General features: G+C 40.0%; 1 protein-coding gene across 4 annotated transcripts in view; it reads left to right on the top strand.

Annotated features, from left to right (window-relative positions):
* The window catches only part of PTPRB (protein tyrosine phosphatase, receptor type B), a 138,379-nt gene that overhangs the window by 27,601 nt on the left and 87,801 nt on the right, over positions 1 to 22,977 (top strand). For 3 of the 4 annotated variants that reach the window (XM_021091988.1, XM_021091989.1, XM_021091987.1), the window contains exons 4-6: positions 8,961 to 9,234; positions 20,875 to 21,150; positions 22,024 to 22,281. In XM_021091988.1, coding sequence (XP_020947647.1) covers positions 8,961 to 9,234; positions 20,875 to 21,150; positions 22,024 to 22,281 — 808 coding nt within the window. Of the gene's footprint in view, positions 1 to 7,987; positions 8,551 to 8,960; positions 9,235 to 20,874; positions 21,151 to 22,023; positions 22,282 to 22,977 lie in introns of those variants that run through there. The other variant, XM_001926867.7, reaches the window with a different exon arrangement.

The raw sequence follows: 22,977 nt of genomic DNA, 5'->3' as shown, positions 1-22,977 counted from the left end.
GAGTACGAAGATAAACCCTGGGAAAGACTGCTAAGTGATTTCAGTCTCTGTATTTTACCACAGCTACATATTAGTTGTATCCACATATTCCACTCACAGAATAACAGCTTGGAAAACCAGCTATTATGAAGGATGGTGAAAAGTCACTGAAAAGGGAAATGCTGTGAATTCCAGGAGCTGTCTTTGAAGGGAAAATCTTTTTGTTCTTCCCACCCTTTGGGGGAGCTGGCAGCAGAATCCTACCATTACTAAATCCAGATGAGATCACCACTGGGGGAATTTCTCTCTGGGAAGTACGCAGAGGTACCTCTTTAATCATCTCGGCTCTTCTGATCTGGATTGCTAATAGATCTGGGCCCACGAGCACACACTACTTGTGGAACTTTACCAGGTGCTTGTCCTTGACCTGTGCGTCTGTGAACATGCGTGTTTGCTCCTCTTTCTGCAAGGCTGTACTTCTAGGCCAAGACAGCAGAGCTGTGGAGAGGATACCACCAGTAGATGCTTTAGTACGAGTTTTGGTGGCCTGAATCCCGTGAGCTCCACATTATTGGAGAAGGATTAGATCTTCCATGGAGTCAGCGGCTGCTTGGGCACTCGTTTATCCTCAGGCTTAGGTGCTGGGTATCCTTGGTTTCTATAATGCTAAAGATTCCAGGTCTGCACTGGAGCAACTCAAGAATACAGCTGTGTTCAAGACTTCTCAGTATGTAGCCATGTCCTTGTTTATTGGTGGGTGTTTACTCTGCCCATAGATGAGTAAATCCTGAGTCTCCCTCTCCTGGGTGTAGGGTGGAGATCAGGAAGAGCCATGAGTCCTTCCTTTTAGAGGATTTCTAATCTAGCTGATGGTTTTATCCTTATATTTTTGAAAAATGTGATAAGATCCTTTGATGCTCTCCATCATTCAGGGGCCTTTAGATGCCCTGTGTCTGCTCATCTGGCAGGGGAAAGTGGCCTGGGGGTGCCTGTGGAAGTGGTGGGCAGAATGTGGGCCCATCAAACCTCCCTCTTTTGATTTTTTTTCATGAAAAGTCAAAAAACAGATTCCTTGCACCTAAAATCTGTTTCTCCCCACATTACCTGCTTATTCCATTTTTAAAAGAACAATGTTAAGATGATACTCTAAAAGCCAGAGAAGGCACAATTGCTGGCCAAAGAGGGAACCCTCCGTTGGCAACGTCCAGGGAACTCATGGGAAATAATGTTCTAACGACGTGACATACAGCAAAAAGGAAGGCAGAACTTTTACCCTCCAATTGTTTTCTAAGGGAGATGAGAGATGTGATCATTTCTTTCTTTTTTTTTTTTTTTAATTCTCCTTTTCCTTAAAGCCGATGTTAACCATATTTTGTTTATTTACTCTCCTGGAGCTTGGATATTCATGAAAATCTTGACCTGCTCGGGAACCCAGAATGTATAGCAGTCACGCCCACACAGGCAGCCCCCCTGGCCACATTAACACCTTTGTTCCTGTGTGAGCCGCCTCATTTCCGAGGGTGGGGCGGTAGCTCCCAACACACCGTGGGAATGAAGATGCAGCAGCAGCACTGGACCTTGAAAAAGGGAGTCCTTTCCAGTCACATCTGGTTTTAAGTCATTTGTATGTGGTTATAAAGCTCTGACAAAAGCTGTGTGAAGCCCATTTCCTCTGGATCAAAAAAAAAAAAAAAAAAAAAAAAATGGAGGGAAGGGGAAGAGGGTGAGAAATGGATGTAGGGAAAAAAAAAACCCAACAACCAGGAAACCTTAGAGATGTGTCTGGGAGTGATGGTGGGGCTGCTGTTGGAGACATATCCGGCACTCCCACCCCTCCCTTCCAGGATTTAAAAAAATCTTGGCACAGCCAACAGTCAGCAGTTAGTACATGTATTTTATGCTGATCTCCTGAAGAATTTCTCTTGGGTATGAGATTGATAGCACTGGTAATTTATTATCATTTGGATGCTCTCAGAAATTCTCATCCATGGACTTTGCCATTCTCTGGCATTACTGGGTGCTCAGCACCAATGATTTATCGTTATTTGCGTACTGTTATCACTACTAATAATCATTGCATCTCACATTTCTGGTTCTTTTAGCCAGACATGTGTGACACATATAACATGCACTTTCCCATTGAACCTGCCCCCTCATTAAACTACCCTTAAATGCCTGTATTAGTTCCATTTTCCTGGAGAGCTATGACCTAGGAAGTTTGCAACCTAGGAAGCTAGAAAAATTCCTTGAAATATAAGGATCCCAAAATAATACCTCTGAACACAAAAGAGGAGGGTCATGGTCCTTTAAAAAAAAAAAAAAAAAAAAACTGCTTAACAAAATTGTCTTACCTAAAATTTTTAATGAATCTCTTTTTAAATGCACAACACCTGCCACAGGTTAAAATTATATTCACTTTTGCTGTAATTTACTATTGAGCCAGTTCAAATTAAAACATAGAAAAGGATTTGCCATCTTGTGATTGTTTTTAATTGACACATTCCCTAATTGCTAGGCATTCTGTCTTTTAAAAATATGCAACATGGAGTTCCCGTCGTGGCGCAGTGGTTAACGAATCCGACTAGGAACCATGAGGTTGCGGGTTCGGTCCCTGCCCTTGCTCAGTGGGTTAACGATCTGGCGTTGCCGTGAGCTGTGGTGTAGGTCATAGACGCGGCTCGGATCTTGCGTTGGTGTGGCTCTGGCGTAGGCCCGTGGCTACAGCTCCGATTCAACCCCTAGCCTGGGAACCTCCATATGCCGCTGGAGCGGCCCAAGAAATGGCAAAAAAACAAAAAAATAAAAAATAATAAAATAAAATAAATTAAAAAAAATGCAATACATGAGAGTTGCATAACAAAAGGCATCAGAATTGGCCTGTCATCTAACATTTGTTAAGTTTGCTGTATGTTGATCTTTTTTCCTTTAGCATCTGTACTTTATTGAGAAGTTATAAATATCAAAATGTGCATACAATATATTATAAATACATTATAAAAAATATATACTGTAGTATATAAAATATAGTACTGTGTAGAGCACAAATTTATTTGACACCTCCTAAAATTGTTCAAGACCTTCTAAATCCCCTACATAGTTTCTTGTAACCAGAAAGCTCAGTGAAATTTTTTAAAAATAACAATAAGATATCTTATTGTTATCAACTCTCTTTAATATAAAATGGTATCTGGGAGTTCCCGTTGTGGCTCAGTGGTTAATGAACCCGACTAGGATCCATGAGGATGCAGCTTTGGTCGCTGGTCTTGCTCAGTGGGTTGGGGATCCGGCTATGAGATGTGGTGTATGTAGGTTGCAGACGCAGCTCGGATCCTGCATTGCTGTGGCTGTGGCATAGGCCCGCGGCTACAGCCCCGATTCGACCCCTAGCCGAACCTCCATATGCCTAGGGTGCGGCCCTAAAAAGACCAAAAAAAAAAGAATATATGGTATCTGGTTCAGGGTTTAGGGTAGGGGCAATCTAAGGGTTTTGGTTTGGAATTTGGGTAGCTCTTTCCTACTAAAGCAGGAAGTCTTGTTAAACACACACACACACACCCACCCCTTGGCTCTACCAGAGCATTTCAAATTCCTCAGGTTGTGGTTGGGCCCTAAAATTTTATGTTTTTAGCAAGTTCTCAGATGATGCTAATGCTAGCCTTTGAGAATCACTGTCCTAAAGATCACTACCCGTCCCTTTCTCCTTTTCCTCCCTTCCTCTTCCCTCCCACTCTTATCTTTTCCCACCTCTTTCTCTTCAAAATCCGTCTTCTTCCTCTCTTTTATTCCTTTGCCCTTCCCTATTTTTTACTCTTTTCTGTCCCTCTCTCCCTTTCAAGATGATATATGAGGCATCCCACAGGAACTGTTTAGAAGGACTTGTTCAGAGTACTTCTTCAGACAATAGTATTTACTGAGCAACTACAAAGATTCAGACATTCATTCACCTACTCATTCAACAAATATTTGTTGAAACACCACTATATGCCAAGCTCTTTGCAAGAGCAAGACAGACAAAGACTTCTGCCCTAAGGGAATGACCCATATGCCCAGGGAAGGCAGACAGCACACAAACATATAAATAACTAGATTGTTGCCAAGTGTCCTTAATGCTCAGAATTAAATAAATGGGTTGCTTAGATGAAGAATGGTAACAGGACACTTTTCTCCCGTGAGCTCACAAAGGGCCTGACCCCATAGGGATGTGTTTAAGCTGAGACCTAAAGACTGAGAGGAGCATTGCTAAGCAGAGGCCCTGGGCAGGAGTGGTTCAAGAAGAGGAAAGGACAGGCACAAAGGCCCAGGGACAGGAAAAATCAGCTCCAAAACCTAAACCAGGAGCTCCCGTTATGGCTCAGTGGGTTAAGAACCCAACTAGTACCCATGAGGATGCGGGCTCAGTCCCTGGCCTTGCTCAGTGGGTTAAGGATCCGGCGTTGCCACCAGTTGTGGCATAGGTCACAAATGCAACTCAGATCTGGTGTTGCTGTGGCTGTGGTGTAGGCCAGCAGCTACAGCTCCGATTTGACCCCTATCCTGGGAACTTCCATATGCTATGGGTGTGGCCCTAAAAAGACAAATAAGAAAAAACTTAAATCAGGTCCTGGCACCCAGAAAGTGCTCAGTCAGTATTTGCTGAATGAGTGAATGAATTGTTGGACCCAGGCCTCTGGGGACATAGGAGGCAAGCAGGAGAGAGGCCTGGGGTGAGCAGAGGCTGGGTCCTGAAAGGGACTTTTAGCTCATGGATGAGGAGTTTGAATTAATCGGTTAACTCTGCTGATCTACTCTCCCTCTATTCCCTCAACCTTCTTGGCACCCAGCTCAAACCTTCATCTGAAGTAGCAGTTCTCAAAGTGTGGTCCCTGGACCTCTGATGACCAGTTCAACATGTATGATTTCTTCCATAATTAGTCACCATAATTAGTGACTATGTATATTATAACCATTATTTATGAATTTATATGACTATTTGTTTAAAAGGCAGCTATTTAACCAATAGTTAGACATTAGACACTCATGTCTAACCGAAAGCAGCCCCACCCTTCCTATGAAGTCTGGGAAAGGTTTCCTAGTAGCAACGAGAAGAGGTTGTTCCCTGAAAAGTTACAGGGAGGCTGATTCCAAATTCCTGGAATGCAGTAACTTCTAAAGAAAATGCAGTGCTGTTACACAGGATAAATAGGTTCAAAAGAAGTTGAAGAATTCCAAACAAAGATGAGAACAAAGAATAAAATGAATCATTTTATTTATACTTTGTACATTAGTTTCAAATAAACTCCTCTTGTAAAAGATGTTATCTGGCAGCTTTTCCCAGTACTTCCTGCCTTGAATCTATTACACATCTCTCATTTTTCATATTAATATAAGCATATTTAAAAGGAAAATCGGCTTTTAAAAATGTAATCAGTAAAACCTGGGTTGAAATCCTCCCTCCTTGTTTCATGATATGTTCACTGTTATAGGTTCTTTAGGACTCACTAATAAATTGGAAGCTGTGAACCTTCAGATTCACCAAAGAAAGACTTAGTGCTTATATACCTTTGGAAAAGAAATACCTCTGACTCCTAGTTCTTTCCTTCATGAATTACTGTAATTCTTTACATACATTGGTATCAAAATAGATAAAAGACACATGATCCCAAATATACACGTCTCTCTTTGATAGATCAAAAGTAAAATAATTGTATTTAAAGAAATCCTTCCTTCTTTTCCTAATTCCTATTCCCATGGTTATTATTAGCAGGTCAGTGTTAATAACATAGAATTTGGACGCATCTTAACAGTGTTGTGAGGATTTATTTTTATTTCTTTGTTTGATTAGTCCTCTTCACATTTTGTCTTTTTGGTGCAGTTGCCTCTATTACAAAGCAGTATATAATAGTGTATCGGATATGAAATACAATTTTATTTTATTTTATTTATTTTTTTGTCTTTTGTTGTTGTTGTTGTTGTTGTTGTTGCTATTTCTTGGGCCGCTCCCGCGGCATATGGAGGTTCCCAGGCTAGGGGTTGAATCGGAGCTGTAGCCACCGGCCTACGCCAGAGCCACAGCAACGCGGGATCCGAGCTGCGTCTGCAACCTACACCACAGCTCACGGCAACGCCAGATCGTTAACCCACTGAGCAAGGGCAGGGACCGAACCCGCAACCTCATGGTTCCTAGTCGGATTCGTTAACCATTGCGCCACGACGGGAACTCCTGAAATACAATTTTAAAATTAACTTATAGGGTATAGCAGGTTCGTGACAAGTAATTTAAAAAAGTATGTTTGAGAAAGTTTGGAGAACTTGGAAAGAGGATTTATCAAAGGTTTCTGCAAGGGACGGGGGAGTATTAAATGAATTTGAGTGGGAAGATTTCAAACCTGAGGGCCAATCTATGAGAAAATGTAAAAACCTCACTAGAAAAGACAAAGAGAAGGATGGGTAGCAGAAGTTAGGTAAATGGTACCTATAAAAGGATGAGTTTAAAAGAGAGCAAAATGTGTGATTTAGATGCAGTCTATCACTAGGCAAACTGACACTTGGACAGCATATTAAAGTTTGCAAAAGTGCTTTAACATATGTGATCTGACTCTTCAAAATAGCTCTGGGAAATATTTAGAGTAGGTATTATTCCAGTTTTACAGACAAGGAAATTACATTGTTTTCTGAACATAGCCAGAAAAGAAAAAGGTAATGTTGAAAAGGAATAAAGCTGAAAAAGACCCCTAAAAAGTCTGAAGGCAGCATGTAGTTTTGCAGTATCTAACAGGGAGACACGGCAGGTGTCTGATGATGCTGAAAGGCATGGCAGGCTGTAAAAAGCCATTGAATTTGGGGGAAAAATATGGAGAACAAAGGTTCTCTAGTGAGACAAGTGACCTGGACAGAGAAATAGGAAAGACACAGTTTTCCCAGATATATACACATGTGCTAGATTTTGACCTTCTTTGAATGCTAACTTGGAAAAGAGATTTAAGATCGCTGGTCCGGCTGCACAGTGGAAGCTCATAGCGTCTTTGAAGGGGTAGAAACTTCATTTTTTTTCATGAAAACGTTTTTTTAAATACGCTTTAAAAAATTGAAATAATTTTCATTTTTTCTGCCTTTCCTAAAAGTATATATATTCGATATAGTAATCAATAATATAGCTTTATGTGCAAACTATTTGAAAAAGAAAAGAACATGTCAGTCTCCTCATTGATTTAGCTCCAGAGTATTGTTTTGAAAAATATCATCACTTTTGGCGGTTGTCAGGGATAGCATCCAAAGAAAAGCAATCAAACACTGTATGGTGGTTGTAATATTTTGCTATTATCACCAATGAACAATTAAATATTTTTGTTCTTTGGTTACTGGAAACTTTTAAAATCCAGTTACAGATATATGATCATTCAGGTACTGAGGCAGTTGCTAAAAGTTAGCATAAAGTTAGTGCTAAAATCTAAGTGAATTTCACTCTTTTTGTAATGTGGGGGAGCTGAGCCATCAAGAGTATTTTGCACAAACGAGAGTTCATATTGCTTTCTTATATTGTTTGGACAATTATGGATGAAACGACTTTAGCGACTGGATGGTCAGCGATGAAACTGCCTTGTGGGCTGAACAACTCATGATCGTATTTGTTCTTGGTTAGCACATTTGCATAAGATTTAGGGAGAACACATATCTCTATACTAGAGAAAGTGAGTGGCAGGAAAAAATGAAGGTCAAGTTGACAATGGACACCATCCTTTGGGGGTCTTTTTTCTTGGTGGTGTCAGGGGGATGCGCCTTGGGACTAATGAATGCTTAGAGGTGAGAAGGGCAAAAGCACTCTAATAAAAGGCTTCAGGAAAGAGTGAGGCGACCTAGGGAAATCTGCTGTGGTCAAGTTTAATCCTGGGAAAAGAGGCCCTGGAGAAAGCAGATGAGGAAGATAGGAAGGAAGATAGGGAGGGGGAGGCGCAGGGTGTGGCGGGAGGAAGGGGGCGGGGTGGGGGGGCTGGAAAGTGAGAGGGAGCAAGTCTGGATTGTGGCTACAGCAGCAGGACTGAGGACCACAGAGTGGGAAAAAGTGAAAGTCGGGCGGGGAGGAGAAGGAGGCAGAGCTCTGAGGACCGGCCCGGACCCCTGGTGGGGGCGGCGGCGGGGGGCAGCTTGGCCCGCCTCGGGCCCCCTTGGCAGCCTCAGGCTTTGGCTCCTCGGGGCTCCCTCCCTCGCCGGCGCATTGTTCCTTCGCCGGGAGACGAGGAAATTGCCTTTTGATTGCGGAAGTCCGCGGACGGGGCTCGGGGCGAGGCAGCGCAGGTCAGAATGGCAGCGTGGGAAGGGCGGCGCGCTGCCGGCCCCCGCCGCCTCTCGCGTCCGCAGCCCGCCCGGGGCGGCAGCAGCAGCAGCAGCGGCGGCGGCGGTGGCGGCCCCCTCGTGTCGCCAGCCCGGAGCCCCGCGCTCTGCGCCCGCGGGGCGCGCTGAGCGCGCGCGCAACAAGTGATCCCCCCTCTGGCCGGCTCTCGTCCCAGTCCCGTTGTCGAGCCTGGGGGTCCTCTGAGCGCCATGCGGAGCCATGGAGCGAGGCTGGCTTTGTGGACCGCGCTCAGCCTCCTGCAGGTGAGGGGCCCGAGGAGAGGTCCCCGCGGGCGGACGCGCCCCTCCCCACCGAGGACCAAATTCCCATTCCGCTTTCTGGCCTCCTAGGTTGTGTGTTGGATCAGGAGGTGGCAGAGTCTCCACTGGGAAGTCTGACTGGGAAGAATGACCAGTCAGAGTGACAGCTCATGCCACTGTCAAAAGCAAAAAGCCCCCTTCTCTCACCAGCTGCTCCGGAGAAAGAGCAGCTAGGGAGAAAATGGCCACCCACCTGGGCCGCAGGGCTTTTCTCTGGCTGGAGGGCGAAGGGATGGGTGGGCTGAAGCTGGGGGCCAGGGGTGAGTGGAGGAAGCTTGGGGAGCTTGTGACGGACTTGTCCCTGGGCAGATCTAGACAGCCGGGCTTCAGCTGTTGTTCTGGTTCCTCTGCAGACTGGACTGGGGGAGCAAGTGAGATGCAACTTCACCCTGACGGAGTCCAGGGTCTCCAACCGGTCGGTGTCTCTCCAGTGGAGAACTTTGGCATCACCCTGTAACTTTAGCCTCACCTACAGCAGTGACACGTCGCGGGTTGCATGGTGCCACCCCGTGCGGATAGACAACACCACCTATGGATGTAACCCCAAGGATTTACAAGCAGGAACCATTTATAACTTCAGGATTGTGTCTCTGACTGGAGAAGAGAAAACTGTGGTCTTGCAAACAGGTAAAGAGTGACAGGTGCAGTTGGACGGCTGGGCCACTCTGGGCTGAGCCCTGCCTTTTCAAGCTGGTATTTCACTTGAGTTCCAGGCATACAAAATAATAATAATAAAGGTAAAAATACCTGTGACGGTAACTATTGACCAAGACTTGTAGTCTCCTCAGATGTGGCCAGAAGCAGCTTGGTTGACTTTCAGAGATTTCCCTAGTGCTGAAAACAGCGGACTAGCCACTTGAAGGGGGAGTACAGCAAAGAGAAACTGTGGACGGTGGAAGGAATTTGTGAAAGTGATGTGGTTAGAGCTTCCATGGCATTAGATTGCCAAGCCCTGGAATAATTTTAAGTAAATGTTTTTAGAACAAATAATGGAAGTGCAATGATTAGAGATATGCCTTTCCTCAGCTTGGTTTATTTTTGGAACCAGGGCATAAAATCACCAAGAATAGAATAGAGTCCTTCCTAGGGGAAAATTAGAAAAGTCCCTTGATGTGAGCATATGACAATTATTTTTTAATCACTTGAGTAACTAAAACTATGCAATAGCAGAGACCGTCCTTTGGTTACTCTGTATCTTAAGTGAGCCATTTTCTGTTCACTTTTGGTAAATCCTTGCATGTATATATCATAAGAGTTTATCTTTTCCTGCTTTAGTTTTCTTATCTGTAAAATTAGTGTGTTAGACTTGGTCATTCAGGTCTGAGTTCCTACCAAGTGCCTTCTTAGGGGTTGTTGTGCCTGTTACCTCGTTAATCTCCACAGCCACCCTCAGATGTGTCCTAAATTTTCTAGTGACTTTGATGTCTTATGAATTCATTAGCCTTCCTTTTAACGTTAGCTTTGTTTGTTCCAGTAGCAAACAAAGTAGCGAAGTTTCATAGAGAAAGTCAAACTTTACTGAAAAATTCTGAAAGTTAAATTTGTTGTCCTTGCTATTCTCTCACACTCAACCTAAACAAAGATCACTTCTTTAGCTGGAGTTCTTTAAAGAGATGTGAGAATGGTTAGTTATCAGGGCAGTTACAGCAGGGTCAGGAAGTGTAACTGGGCTCATGTAATAAGCCAATCAAATATTCTCTTATTAATTAAGAATGTCCAATTACATCACTTGACTGACTTCAGATGAAAGTTAGATAATCTGTGATTTGCAGAAACTTGAATTGAAAAGAGATACCATGTGTTCAAAATGTGGTTGTATTTTTACATGGAATCAAAGAGATAGAAATCAACCACATAGTTAGAACATTTTACAGAAGTTTAAGTGGCCGGATTGTTAGTTATAAAATTGTTGGTTTCTTGGTATGTGAGGATAGTTTTGTGAACACTCAGATGGCTAATCCTGTGAAATTTATGATGTAGAACTTCCAGGAGTATTCTTTACATTTGATAAGGTGTCTGTATTGAATGGGACGAAACCATTTTTAGAAACAGGTGAGTCTTCCAAAACTTATGGGAGAAAAGGTGAAAACATGAAGCCAGAATTCACTCATTTACTCCAAAGGTTTTCCTTTTTGGAAAAAAAAATTGATGAAGAGGGACCCACTGTGGATGTCATTAGTTAGAATGTGTTTTGAGTTTAGTTTTGCATGTAGGTGTTTCAAGTCCAGAGACATTCGTGAAATGTAAGAAACATTTGCATTTTATTGACTATGTTGGATTTTAAAAAGACTTCATCAGCATTTGCACTTCTTAGCATTCGGTGTCTCATTTTTTTTCTTAAGGAGTTTCTTTTTATAGTACCACAATATACTTTTCCTCACAAATTTTATGAGCTCCATGCCAAAGGTGAAGAATGAAATTTGCAAGTGATGTTTGTATAATGATAATTTTTCATGCTTATTTATATGATGGTCTAACCTTACTCAGGATTCTCTCTATTTTAAAAATAATTTTCTTTAAATAAACATTTTTTAATTAAGAATTTTTTTAAAAAAGTGTTTCAGAGAGAATTATTTGGTTGGTTGTTACTTATTTTTTGGGCTTTATCTATGTTAAGGATATTTGTGAATTTTTTCCTTTAAGTTAAGAGAAAGTACAAGTATTCTTCTAAATTTATTGCTAAGCTAGAGGGAGGAGAGTCACAAATTTTATTTTACTGTTATTAAAGCAGGACCAACTGGTAACATAATATTAAGTCATGAAGTCAAGATACAACTTCAAACAAAAAAAGTCATTCAAATATGTTGTGCTTTTCTTATTCCATTCTACCTATCTTATCAGTACAGAGTAAAATATATAGAGTGAGAGCAAAGCATGATTTGGCTGGAGATACAGTATCTGCTTAGATTATCTCTATCATTCCACATGTGATTTGTCCAGTCACTTTTCCTGACAAAATATGTAAAATAGTTATTTTAGTAATTTACATATTTAATAATGTAGACATGACCTTAACTAAATGGGGACTATTTCAGTAACAATTAGTTTTCACTCCCGATATAAAAATCAGAATTGAAAAACGTATGTGGATTCAAATTCAGCTCATCAAACGTTTAGGGACACTGCTGGGAATTAGAATTACACCAGATAGTGATGGGTGAGCTTATAAAGGTGACAAACAACATGGTCTCTGCCCTTGTAGTCTTGTAACAGAAGTGAGAGCCACACATCAGGATAAGGGTGATGACAGAGTTTTACCACTTCTTTCCTGTATGAAGATCTTGCCTCTCTCAGGCACACTTGGTCATAAATGGTCAATGCAACAACTGTAATAAGTCAAAAGCCAAAACATTTGGTTGTGAATGCATCAGAAATCAGATTATGAAGATAGCAGATAGTGAAGAACTCAACATTTTGTTAACACTCACCTCAGAGTGTAGAGCAGATGCTGCAAACTGGTATCCCCTGGGATGTCTAAATAATAGATATGTTTTATTAGGCTCACGTAACATTTGTGAAAGATTCAGATTATTTCACCAGCATTAAGAAAGGAAAATTCACATAAATACCAGATTATGGATTCTCTTAAAATATTGCCAAGATTTGGCAAAACTCAGCCAGTCTGCCCAACACTCTCTAGAGTTGAGTTGTGGCTTCTCTCCTTTCAGATACAATTCAATGGACCACTTATTTATTTCCTTACCTGAATGTATCCTAAGGATATTTGTGGGGTTTTTTTTGTGTGTGTGAAACTGTAGAGTTTTCACTTAGAAATTTGGGGAGACTTTTATCTTCCCACCAATAAGAAGTAGTTTTTCAGTATCTAAGCCCATGATGGGTGTTCAGTAAAGATTGATTAACTGGATGGATAGATGGATGAATGAATGGAGGGATGAATGGGTGGCTCTATGAATGAATAGGCAGATGACAGACAAATATTAATAACTAAAGTTAAATTTTAGTGGAAGAATCTAAGTATACTAAAAACGTAGTCTGTTCTCCTTGGGTTTTGGCTAAATTATAGAGCCCAGGGAAGTAGTCTTATGGTAGAGAAATTTACCTGTAGGAAGAATATCTTAGTGGCATATGCTTTCTTGATAGTCATTCAGGTAATTATTCATCAGCCTATAATAAGAGACAAAAAAATTATCGCTTTATATATGGCTCATTTCTCTGTCTTTAATTTTTTTTTTTTTTGCTTTTTTTTTTTTCTTGCTTTTTAGGGCCACACCTGCAGCATATGGAGGTTCCCAGGCTAGGGATCTAATCGGAGCTACAGCTGCTGGCCTACATCATAGCCACAGCAACACCAGATCCAAGCCACCTCTGCAAACTACACCACAGCTCATGGCAATGCTGGATCCTTAACCCCCTGAGTGAGGCCAGGAATCAAACCTGCATCCCCATGGTTCCTAGTCAGATGTGTTTCCACTGTGCCATGACGGAAACTCCTCTGTCTTTAATTTTTTAAAAAATTACCAAATCACCCTGTCAACTATTATTTCCACCTCCAAGTGTTGCTTATTGTATTAGCTTTCCAGGGCTTCTATAGGAGAATACCATGGACTGGATGGCTTAAACAACAAAAGTATTTTCTCACAGCTCTGGAGGCTGAAAGTGCCAGATTAAGTTGTCAGCAGGTTTCTTCTGAGGTGTCTATGATTGGCTTCTCCTCTTCTTATAAAGACACCAGTCTTATTGGATTAGGGTCCACCCTAAAGACCCCATTTCAACTCAGTTACCTCTTTAGAGATCTTATGTCCAAATACAATCACATTCTGAAGTATTGGTGGTTAGGACTTGGGTAGTAGAATCTCCATTCAGTCCATAACACATGGCTTTAAACATAGGCCATTATTTCTCAAAAATATCTATCAGCTACTGGCATCAAAATCTCTTGCAGAGTTTGTTATGGAGATATGTTCCTGGCTTCTGCCTCATATGTAATGAATTTAGAAGTGGAGCTTGGGTGTCTGATTTTAAGCAAATATCAAAGTGAATCAATGCACATTGAAGTTCACGGGCTATTGACAGTTTTTCTATTATTCATTGGCATTATGATTTTGGTACCATTCCTCTTTATGCCTAGTTAAATCTGTAATGCCCAGGAATATATATTGTCTTTCCCACAAAGAAAATAATACCCTAATATTTGTCTTGTGCTTTTATAGTACGTAAAATACTTTTGCCTACCTTGTTTAGTAGGTGTGAGTATAAAATATATATTATACTGACCATATATTGTTGAATTATATCCATATGGTACGCCTTTGGAGAGAGTGTCATGAAGGCACAGGCTACATGGTAGTTAAGAGTTGAGCTCTGAAAGCAGCTGCCTCCATCACTTACTAACCAAGTTGCCTTGGGCAAGTTACTAACCTCTTCTAATCTGTAAAATGAGGACAATAAGAAAAATAATGCTCACTTCATAGTGTCATTTTGAGGTTTTAATGAGTTCATACATAAATTCTAGAACAGTACTGTGTAGTAAGTTTCCTATTATTACTTTCAGGTTGGAGGTGAGATTGATAGTCGTAAGAATTAACTAATCACAAACCCAAATGCTAATATATGATAGACCCAGACCTTAAACCCTGATTTACTGGCCCCAACTCCAATTCTTTCCTCTACTCTGTAGAATGGAAGTAATTTTCTAGTTGGTATTTGTTTTTTCACATTACATATGATATTTTGTTGCTACTTTCCAACTCACCTTTTAAAGAGAGAAAATTATTAAAAGATATACTTAGCCTACACAAGGGTAAGATAATGATTGAATATGTTCTAGTGTGATGAAATAATTCTGATTTTTGTTTGTGTTGAACTTTTGGTGATGGACTTCAGTATTTAGTAGTTAGCCTTGCTATTTATTTCAGGAATTCTGAGGTCAGGCTGAACTATGTATATAGACTCAACCAACCTAGTTCTCTGAACATGACTTTTTGTGTGTTTGGAAGCTTCTTCCCTTAGTCTGACTGCTATGGATGGGCATGGCATTCTATAGATTGAATTTGTCTGTGCAGAATGGAAGAAAATTTGTTTCATCCTCCATTCCTGAACACCAATTCCCTGGAATCCTCCTGGGGGATAAAAGATAATACTGACACCTTTCTGACCATGTAGAAGTCCAGCCCATTCTATATGTATGAATGTATACAAACAGGGATGAATCTATGCCACTAAAATTAACATGGTAGGTATATATCCAGCTTTCCAGGGATTTTTGGTTTTGATTTTTGTTTTTCTTCCTTTTAGGTGGAAAAAATTCAAATATGCAAAAAGTAAACAAACATAATAGTATAGTGAACTACCGTGTACTCATCACCTGTCTTCACCAGTTACCTGTTGAGGGATCTTGTTTCATCTGTATCCCCACGTCATTTTGACACAATCCAAGTCATCATTTAATTTCATTTATAAATATTTCAGTATGCATTAAATAATGATAATCATTGTTTTTAACATAGCCACACTATCAGTATTGGACGTAATATTGACAATAATTCCTTAGTATCTAGATGTCCAAGTTTGGAAGCACACATCAAGTGACAGCACATGAATTTCTTTTTTTTTTTTTTTTGTCTTTTTTTGCCATTTCTTGGGCCGCTCCCGCAGCATATGGAAGTTCCCAGGCTAGGGGTTGAATCGGAGCTGTAGCCGCCGGCCTACACCACAGCCACAGCAACGTGGGATCCGAGCTGCATCTGCAACCTACACCACAGCTCATGGCAACGCCGGATCCTTAACCCACTGAGCAAGGCCAGGGATTGAACCTGCAACCTCATGGTTCCTAGTCGGATTCGTTAACCACTGAGCCACAACAGGAACTCCAGCACATGAATTTCTATATAAGAGAGACTTGCTGTGCAGAACTTTGATTGGAAGAGGAGGCTAAAGGACTTCCCTTTATACTGCACTTATGTAGCATTTAAATAATACTGAGAAAACCTCATTGTTAATAGCAAAGAACTGGGGTGGGGCTGCCGAGAGATCACCTGGGATGAAGGCATGAAAGTCTCCGTCAGCTGTCAGGGTACCCTCAGTGCTGACACGGTTCTCTAATACTCGGTAGAAGTGAGCTTTTCAGTGCTTTAGCTGACACAGCTCTCTCACTCTGTAATGCCCTCTGATTTCTAAATCCTACTTGACCTTCCAAACTTGCGAGAGTCCATTTCCTCTGTGAATCCCACCTCTGAGAACTTCACCCTTGGACATCTTTCTCCTTTGCATGGTCAGCATTGATGCTGGCCTGTGTTGCTCTTAACAGCAGGAATAGCCACAACCCTCACACCAACTAGCACTTACTGAGGTACTTCCTGCCAGGGCTGCCCCTGACATTTTGCCTCCATTACCTCTTAACACATACAACTCTGTAAAGTAGGTATTGTTAGTCCCATTTTACAGATGAGGAAATTCAGCCTTGGTGCAATGAAGCAACTTGCCTAAAGTCATGGTTTGAAATGACAGTGTTGGGATTTGAAGCAGATCTAGTACGACATCAAAGCCAGCCTCCCTGATGAGACACCTTTGCGTTTATCCTTTTCACATATGTCTTTAGCGCTTGAGTAAACTGTAGATGCCCAGAGGTCGAATATTGGTAATCACAATGCAAATGATTGTCAAAGCCACTTTAATTTCAAGTCTGTTAAAACTTTGAATGATCCTTGCTACCTAGACTTTTTATCTAGTATATAAAATTGATAAATGAAGTGCATGTTAATCTGATAGAGTAGCATAATGTAGTGTATCATCTTATAATAAGTCAGAAAGCTGACTGTAGTCAAATAGCAACAATAAAAAAAAATAAACTTGCTTCTCTATAAATGTATTTAATTAACTGCAGGTGGTACGCAATTGCTTTTTCATTTTTTCCTTCTGCTCATTTTCAAAAACATGTACCAAGAAATGCTTTGTGGCTTTTGCCCCACCCTTACCTTGATTTTTATGAGAAAATTCCCAGTTATTTTGTATGAATAGTTGATGTTCACTCCATTATATATAAAGTGCTACAGCTTCCAGTTTCCTAACCACCCTGCTTTTAACTAGAATAGTATCCTAATTCCTGTAAAGGTACAGAGGTTGACTCTGTAATCACATTTAAAAAGTAGTTGTCTTGACCTGGAGTTCATGGTGAAAGATAAGGTGTGTGTTGGAGGGGTAACTAGAGGATAATATTCTGGTTGAGGAGAGCTTGAGTGCCTATGGAGAAACTCAGGCTTCATCTCATGAAGAGTTCATGATGCTTCCAGGGGGATGAAGATGGCGGTTGGGAGGGACATACAAAGAGGTTATATGACAACAGTGGAAGAAAGACTGAAATAAGGAAGACACCCAGAAAACTCAGTTATACAGACACAAGGTGATGGGACCACAAGTTAAAGCAGTAAGATTGGGGGGGGAACAGATAAGAAAAATTTTAAAAAATGGATAAAAATAAAAATGAATCAGTGGAAATGCCCTAGCCACAGAATTAAATTTAGCTGTCACTAGTGTTATTATTCATTTATCTATGCTGCAGTATCCAAACCATCAAATGAAAGTTCTGGAAAGTTTGTCTTAATATTTTTCATAGACATCTGGTTTGATTTTTTTGTTGTTGTTATACTAACTATGTGACTCACAAAATCATTTCCAACCCTGAGACAACTAAGTTGTGGTAGAAAAGAACCCGGGACTTGGCTGAATTATTTCTTACCTGTCTGATGTAAATGAGTCACTTAACACCTCTGACCACCCATCCCAACTAATCAAGCACATGGTAAACAAATCCTATACCAAGATACTGTGCACTATTACACCTTCAAAAAAAAGGTTATAGCACTGATTTATAGATTGCCTGCACTCTTGTTATAAGGCTATTTATTTCCCAAATAAATACTATCATTTTGAATTTTAAACACTCTGCAAATTACTATAACAATAGGTAATAATGTTTTAATGGCCATACAAAAGAATTTTTAAGCAAATATCACTTCCATTTTATAATATGTTTCTCCCTCTTCCTAAGTCTCAATTTTTTTTCCAAAGGGAAAAGTTTGATTCAGGAATTTAGCTAAACTTTTATCAGAAAAATGGGGTTGACAACAAGCCTACTTAGAAAATTCTGGCAGAGCGTCCTTGTCTGCCCACTCACTTGCATGTCTCATAAGCATCCTATCTTAATAAATCTATTTCGTGCCAAAAAAAAAAAAAATTCTGGGGCTTCCTGATCCTGGTGGATTCATAGAAATATAACAACTGACCCCTGCAGAATTTTGCATTTGACATTCCATATTCTAGGTCTATCAGAACTAAGAAGTACAGACAAAGATGTCTCAAATTTATGGCTAATGATAAATTTTGATATATTGATTGAGATTAAATTACTGATTTGTGGTTTTCAACAGTTCTCATGGCTTATAATATACTTCATTGGATACTGTATGTATGAGAGCAGTGGTTGAAGACACCAGAAAGACTACGAGTGCACATGTGTGCATTGATACTGCTAGCCATCAACATAATTTCCAAAAGTCAAATAGGGATTTCTAGGGTTAGGGTTAGGGTTATATGCTCTGTCATATTAGATGATTACAGACATATACTTAAATGTTGGAATAGCATGAGAATTCTTTCATATATCTATCTAGATATCTAGATATCTGTCTAGATAGGTAGATGATAGATGATCAATCGATAGATGATAGATGAAATTCCTTAATGGAAGTATCTAATTTATTTCTAATAACATATTGAAAACTTTTTTTTTTTAATACAGCAGAGTTTTCTTTGGGTTTAGATTGAAAAGAAGTCTGAAAACTATTGAACTTCTGCAGCATGTGTAGCAATGGTGGATAATTGCCAGCAAAGAGCTTTATCACAGTATAAATGGGGTTTTAAGTATTTGTTTCCAGTGCAGGTTCTTGCAGCCCAGGCACTTCCCAATCTCATTGTTCCTTTGTTCTAGCGGATGTACAAAGGATTGACTGTTTTGTTTTCTGGCTCAGAGAGATTAGATAAAGTCTGCGTTTCTGAACTTCACCTTCTAGGCACGCAACCTTAAAATTCATTTTCTATAGCTCGTATTTTGCAGATGATATATGTTTAGATCATACTGATGGCAGCATCATTTAACCTTTATCTGGCTGGGTTGTGGACGTCAGTGACAGCATTGATCCCTTTTGAACTATCACTGGAAAGCAGCTGTCCCTCTCATCCTTGTCCTTAAAGTGCCTCTTCAGCAAAAATGCATCACCTCAGTTGGCTCTGACAAGGTTGCTCTTGAGTGTCTCTGGCTACTAGAATCTCGTGATAACAAGAAAACTTTCTGCGAGGGGAAATTACGTTCTTTCCTTTTATTATGACGTCCTTAATTATAGACTGTTACACAGGATAGAAAATTTAAATAATATTGCCACCAAAAATATACAGTTTTTCCTCAAGAACCCATAAATGAGAATCGTCTTTGGAATTTTAAAATTTTATCTTAAGAACTAGAAAGTTAGTTCATGGGAATAAACTGATAAGATTTTTTCCAAAGTTTTTTTTTTTTTTTTTTTGAAGGAGGCAATTAAAGGGATTATCAGTTTAATTTTAAAAAATGTGTTCCACTTTTGCCTCCATTTTGTCTGTAATTCAAAGTGGTCTAGAAAAAATGCTCAATTTAGAAGTTCCTGCTGTGGCACAGCTCCGGTCACTGCTGAAGAACAGATTTGATCCCTTCCAGGCACATTGGGTTAAGAATCCAGTGTTGCTGCAGCTCTGATGTAGGTCTCAGCTGCGGTTTGGATTCAATTCTGGCCCAGGAACTTTCATATGCCCTGGGTGTGGCAAAAAATAGAGAGAGAGAGAGCTCTGTTTAATCTTCATAATAGTTCTACTAAAAGAATAGTATTGTCACCAGCATTGCATAGAGGAGACAGCAGAGGCACAGGGAGGCAGGAGACCTGGATTCAAACCCAGGCCGTCAGACTAGAGTCTGTTCTCTTCAGGTAAACCTGTGCTGTGCTAGGGTATAAACCACACAACCTTGTTCTTCAGGCTCACCTGCACTTTGGGCTCTCAAGCCACCTTGGTTTGGCTGGATTTAGCTTATGTTTGGCCTCTCTATAGGTGACCCATAGTACTGAGCTCTCTGGCTATAAAAGCTTCTTGAATATAAAGATTACCTTGTTTCTATTTGTATTAAAGTTAGTCACAAGTGAACACTTTCTTAAAACATACGCTGTTCTACAAAGATGCTAGAATCCCTCAGGTTATTTCATGAGTAAAATATAATTTACCAAGAGGTAGCTAAGAACTGAGTGCTCTACAGCCATGCCACTAAAGCCTCTAACCTGATTCTTGAAAATTAGTCTCCCAGATTTTGATTGTATTCTCTAGACCAAGAACCATGTAGGATTTCTGAAAATTATTAATATGTAAAATCTGTCAATGTTTCTTATTCTCAACATTCAGCATAGGGAGAGCCTTATTTCTCGAATGGTCCCACTGCATCATCTGCTCACTAAACATTATTGTCTTAGTTCCTAACCTGGAGACATGCTGTCCCTTGTATTTCAAGTTCTACAGTGAGAATTCAGTATACGGGATAGAGGTCTCCTCAAACTGACCCGTGGCATAAAGAGTTGAAACTAAATGAATAGCCAGTTATAGGACTAACCCGTTTCCACCTGCTCTGGGAGCTTCAGCAGCTCCAAAATGACCCAGAACTCAAGTTTAGAAAGTCTAGGGATATAGGGAATACCAGTTATTGAAAGAATTCATTTGAATGAGCACGCCTAGCCTAGGCTCATAATCAAGTCTGTATCTTTTGTGGTTTTCTGATCTCCAGCTGCTCCCCCAAAGTTGTGTATGCTTAACCCCCCAAACCCACAACCTAAAAAAAAAGAGAAAATTTGGTACAAATTTTAAAATTATTTCTTAAAATCTATATTTTTGATTGAGATGTTCGGTATTTATCCAGGCAGAGCCTAGATGTTTGTCAATGTTTGAAAAGTGCAAAACTTGCAAGCCAAAGTAAATAGAAGCTTGCTTGGGTTTCCAAACTCAGAGCTGTCTTCAAAAAATTTTTTTTATCAGAAAAAGGAGTTATATGACTGGTAGCTAGGTGGGTTTCTATTCCAAGTGAAATGGTAAGTTTGGAAGTGGTGTAAGATACCTGTTTATTTCATTGGCAGCAGATTCTTAAAGTCTTGAAGGAAAATGAATCTGGATTTCAGCAAGGTAAAAATGTATCAGCAAAAGTCTTCAAGGTACCTTCTCTTTTTTTGGGTTTTTGCCCTACAGATCCTTTACCTCCTGCCAGGTTTGAAGTCAGTAAAGAGAAAACTACTTCCACCAGCTTGCATGTTTGGTGGACTCCTTCTTCGGGCAAAGTCACCTGGTATGAGGTGCAGCTACTGGATGATAACCAAAAGACACAGGGGGCCCAAATTCAAGAAAGAACTGCACGGAATGAATATACATTTTTAAACCTCACTGCTGGTAATAAATACAATATTGCCATCACAGCTATTTCTGGAGATAAACGTTCCTTTACAATTTATACCAATGGATCAACAGGTAAGACTTCTTTACAGATAGTTTGGTATTTAACAATCTGTGCTTCTTTGGAAATTATATTAAATTCAAGAAATGGGAGTAAGAATGCCCTGAGTTCAAAAATAAATAGATTGGTAGATAGATAGATGATAGATAGACAAACAAATGCTGCTCGATCACAAGGAAAAGACTGGACTGGAAACAAGGAGGTGTGGTTGGGCTTCTAGCTTGCTGGGTGACTTTGAGCAAGTTATGGAATTTCTCTGGGACTGGAATTTTCACCAGGATGAAGAAGCTATTTCCCAGTGGCCCTTCTAATGCATATCTAAAGCAGCAGAAATTTCTGCCTCATTTTCTCAGTTTTTTCCATAAAACTTATTTTTAAAATATTTTCCCTCCGCTATATATTCTTCTCATAACATCAAGTCATGGTGTTTCCCAAATATTCAGCTGTTTGGAACAAGCCTTTGCTTGTACCCACACATCCGATATCAATTACCATTTCCTTCCATAATGGACTTTCTTACCATTCAGTCTTCCCTGGTTTTCTCGCCTTCTTTGTTGCTCTCTTTCTGTTTCATTTTCTCTAGTTCTTTCCTTTTTCTTTTCTCTTTACTGCTATGCTCCATCAAACTTCATTGGCAAAATCGACCTTAATACCTGCTAAGTGAAGGAGACAAACAGGTAAACTATGATGTAGCTTTAAGCTGTGGGTTTTGAAAAGGGCATTAATCCAGGTTCCAGTAAAATTTCAGGAGTGGTGTTTTCATTAGTTATCACACAAGTTAGGTGTACAGAGAAGCATAAATGAATTGTGATTTCAAATTAAATGGGTCTCTATCTTCTACAAGGAAATTATGAATGACACCTTGGAAATGCATTTTATCCCACTAGTGCCATCCCCAGTGAAAGATGTTGGTATTTCAGCGGAAACTAATTCCCTCCTGATTTCCTGGTCACGTGGCCCTGGGAACCTAGAACGATACCACCTGATGCTAATGGACAAAGGGATTCTAGTTCATAGTAATACTGTGGACAAATCTACTACTTCCTATGCTTTTCATGGACTGACACCTGGTCACCTCTATAATGTCACCATTGTTACCGAGGCTGCAGGGCTGCAAAACTACAGATGGAAACCAGCCAGGACAAGTAAGTTTCCCTAGCTAGCTAATAAGAATAAACCTCAAATCAAGGAAATGTTTAAATAACAATGTTTATTAAAGGTTTGAATAAAGGTAATATAGGACAAATTGAAATCCATGTGTTACAGAAGACCTATCTACTTTTCTGCTTAGAGAAAGATAGATTCCCTTTTTTCCCCCCGTGTTATTCCTTACTTTTAATTTATTTTATTTTTTAGGTTTTTATTTTTTCTATTATAGTTGATTTACATTGTTCTGTCAATTTCTGCTGTATAGCAGTGACCCAGTCATACATGCATATATGTGTATACACACATATATATACACATTATATATATATGCACATTATATACACAAACACACATATATGTATGTACATTCTTTTATGTATATGTGTGTGTGTGTGTGTGTATATATATATATATATATATATGTATACATTCTTTTTTAGAGATTCCCTTTTATTCACATTTAGTCTAGCCCTTGACAACATTCTGGAATAGCAAAGTTAATCAGTGATACAGTGTCAGCTTCTCTTTTTAGTTAAGGACTCCTACTTCCTTCTCTAAAACAGGCATCCTCTGCCTTTGTGAACTCACTGGCAATGAAGTAGTGCTTCGTATAGCTTCCCAGTGCTATACAAAGGCCTACTGCCGTGAAACAGCCATTTCCCAAACCATCTAGCCAATAAAACACCTCCTGA

Source organism: Sus scrofa, chromosome 5 (genome assembly GCF_000003025.6).
Source record: "Sus scrofa isolate TJ Tabasco breed Duroc chromosome 5, Sscrofa11.1, whole genome shotgun sequence".
In the NCBI taxonomy this organism is placed as follows: Eukaryota; Metazoa; Chordata; class Mammalia; order Artiodactyla; family Suidae; genus Sus; species Sus scrofa.
This window is presented reverse-complemented; position numbering and strand designations above follow the sequence as displayed.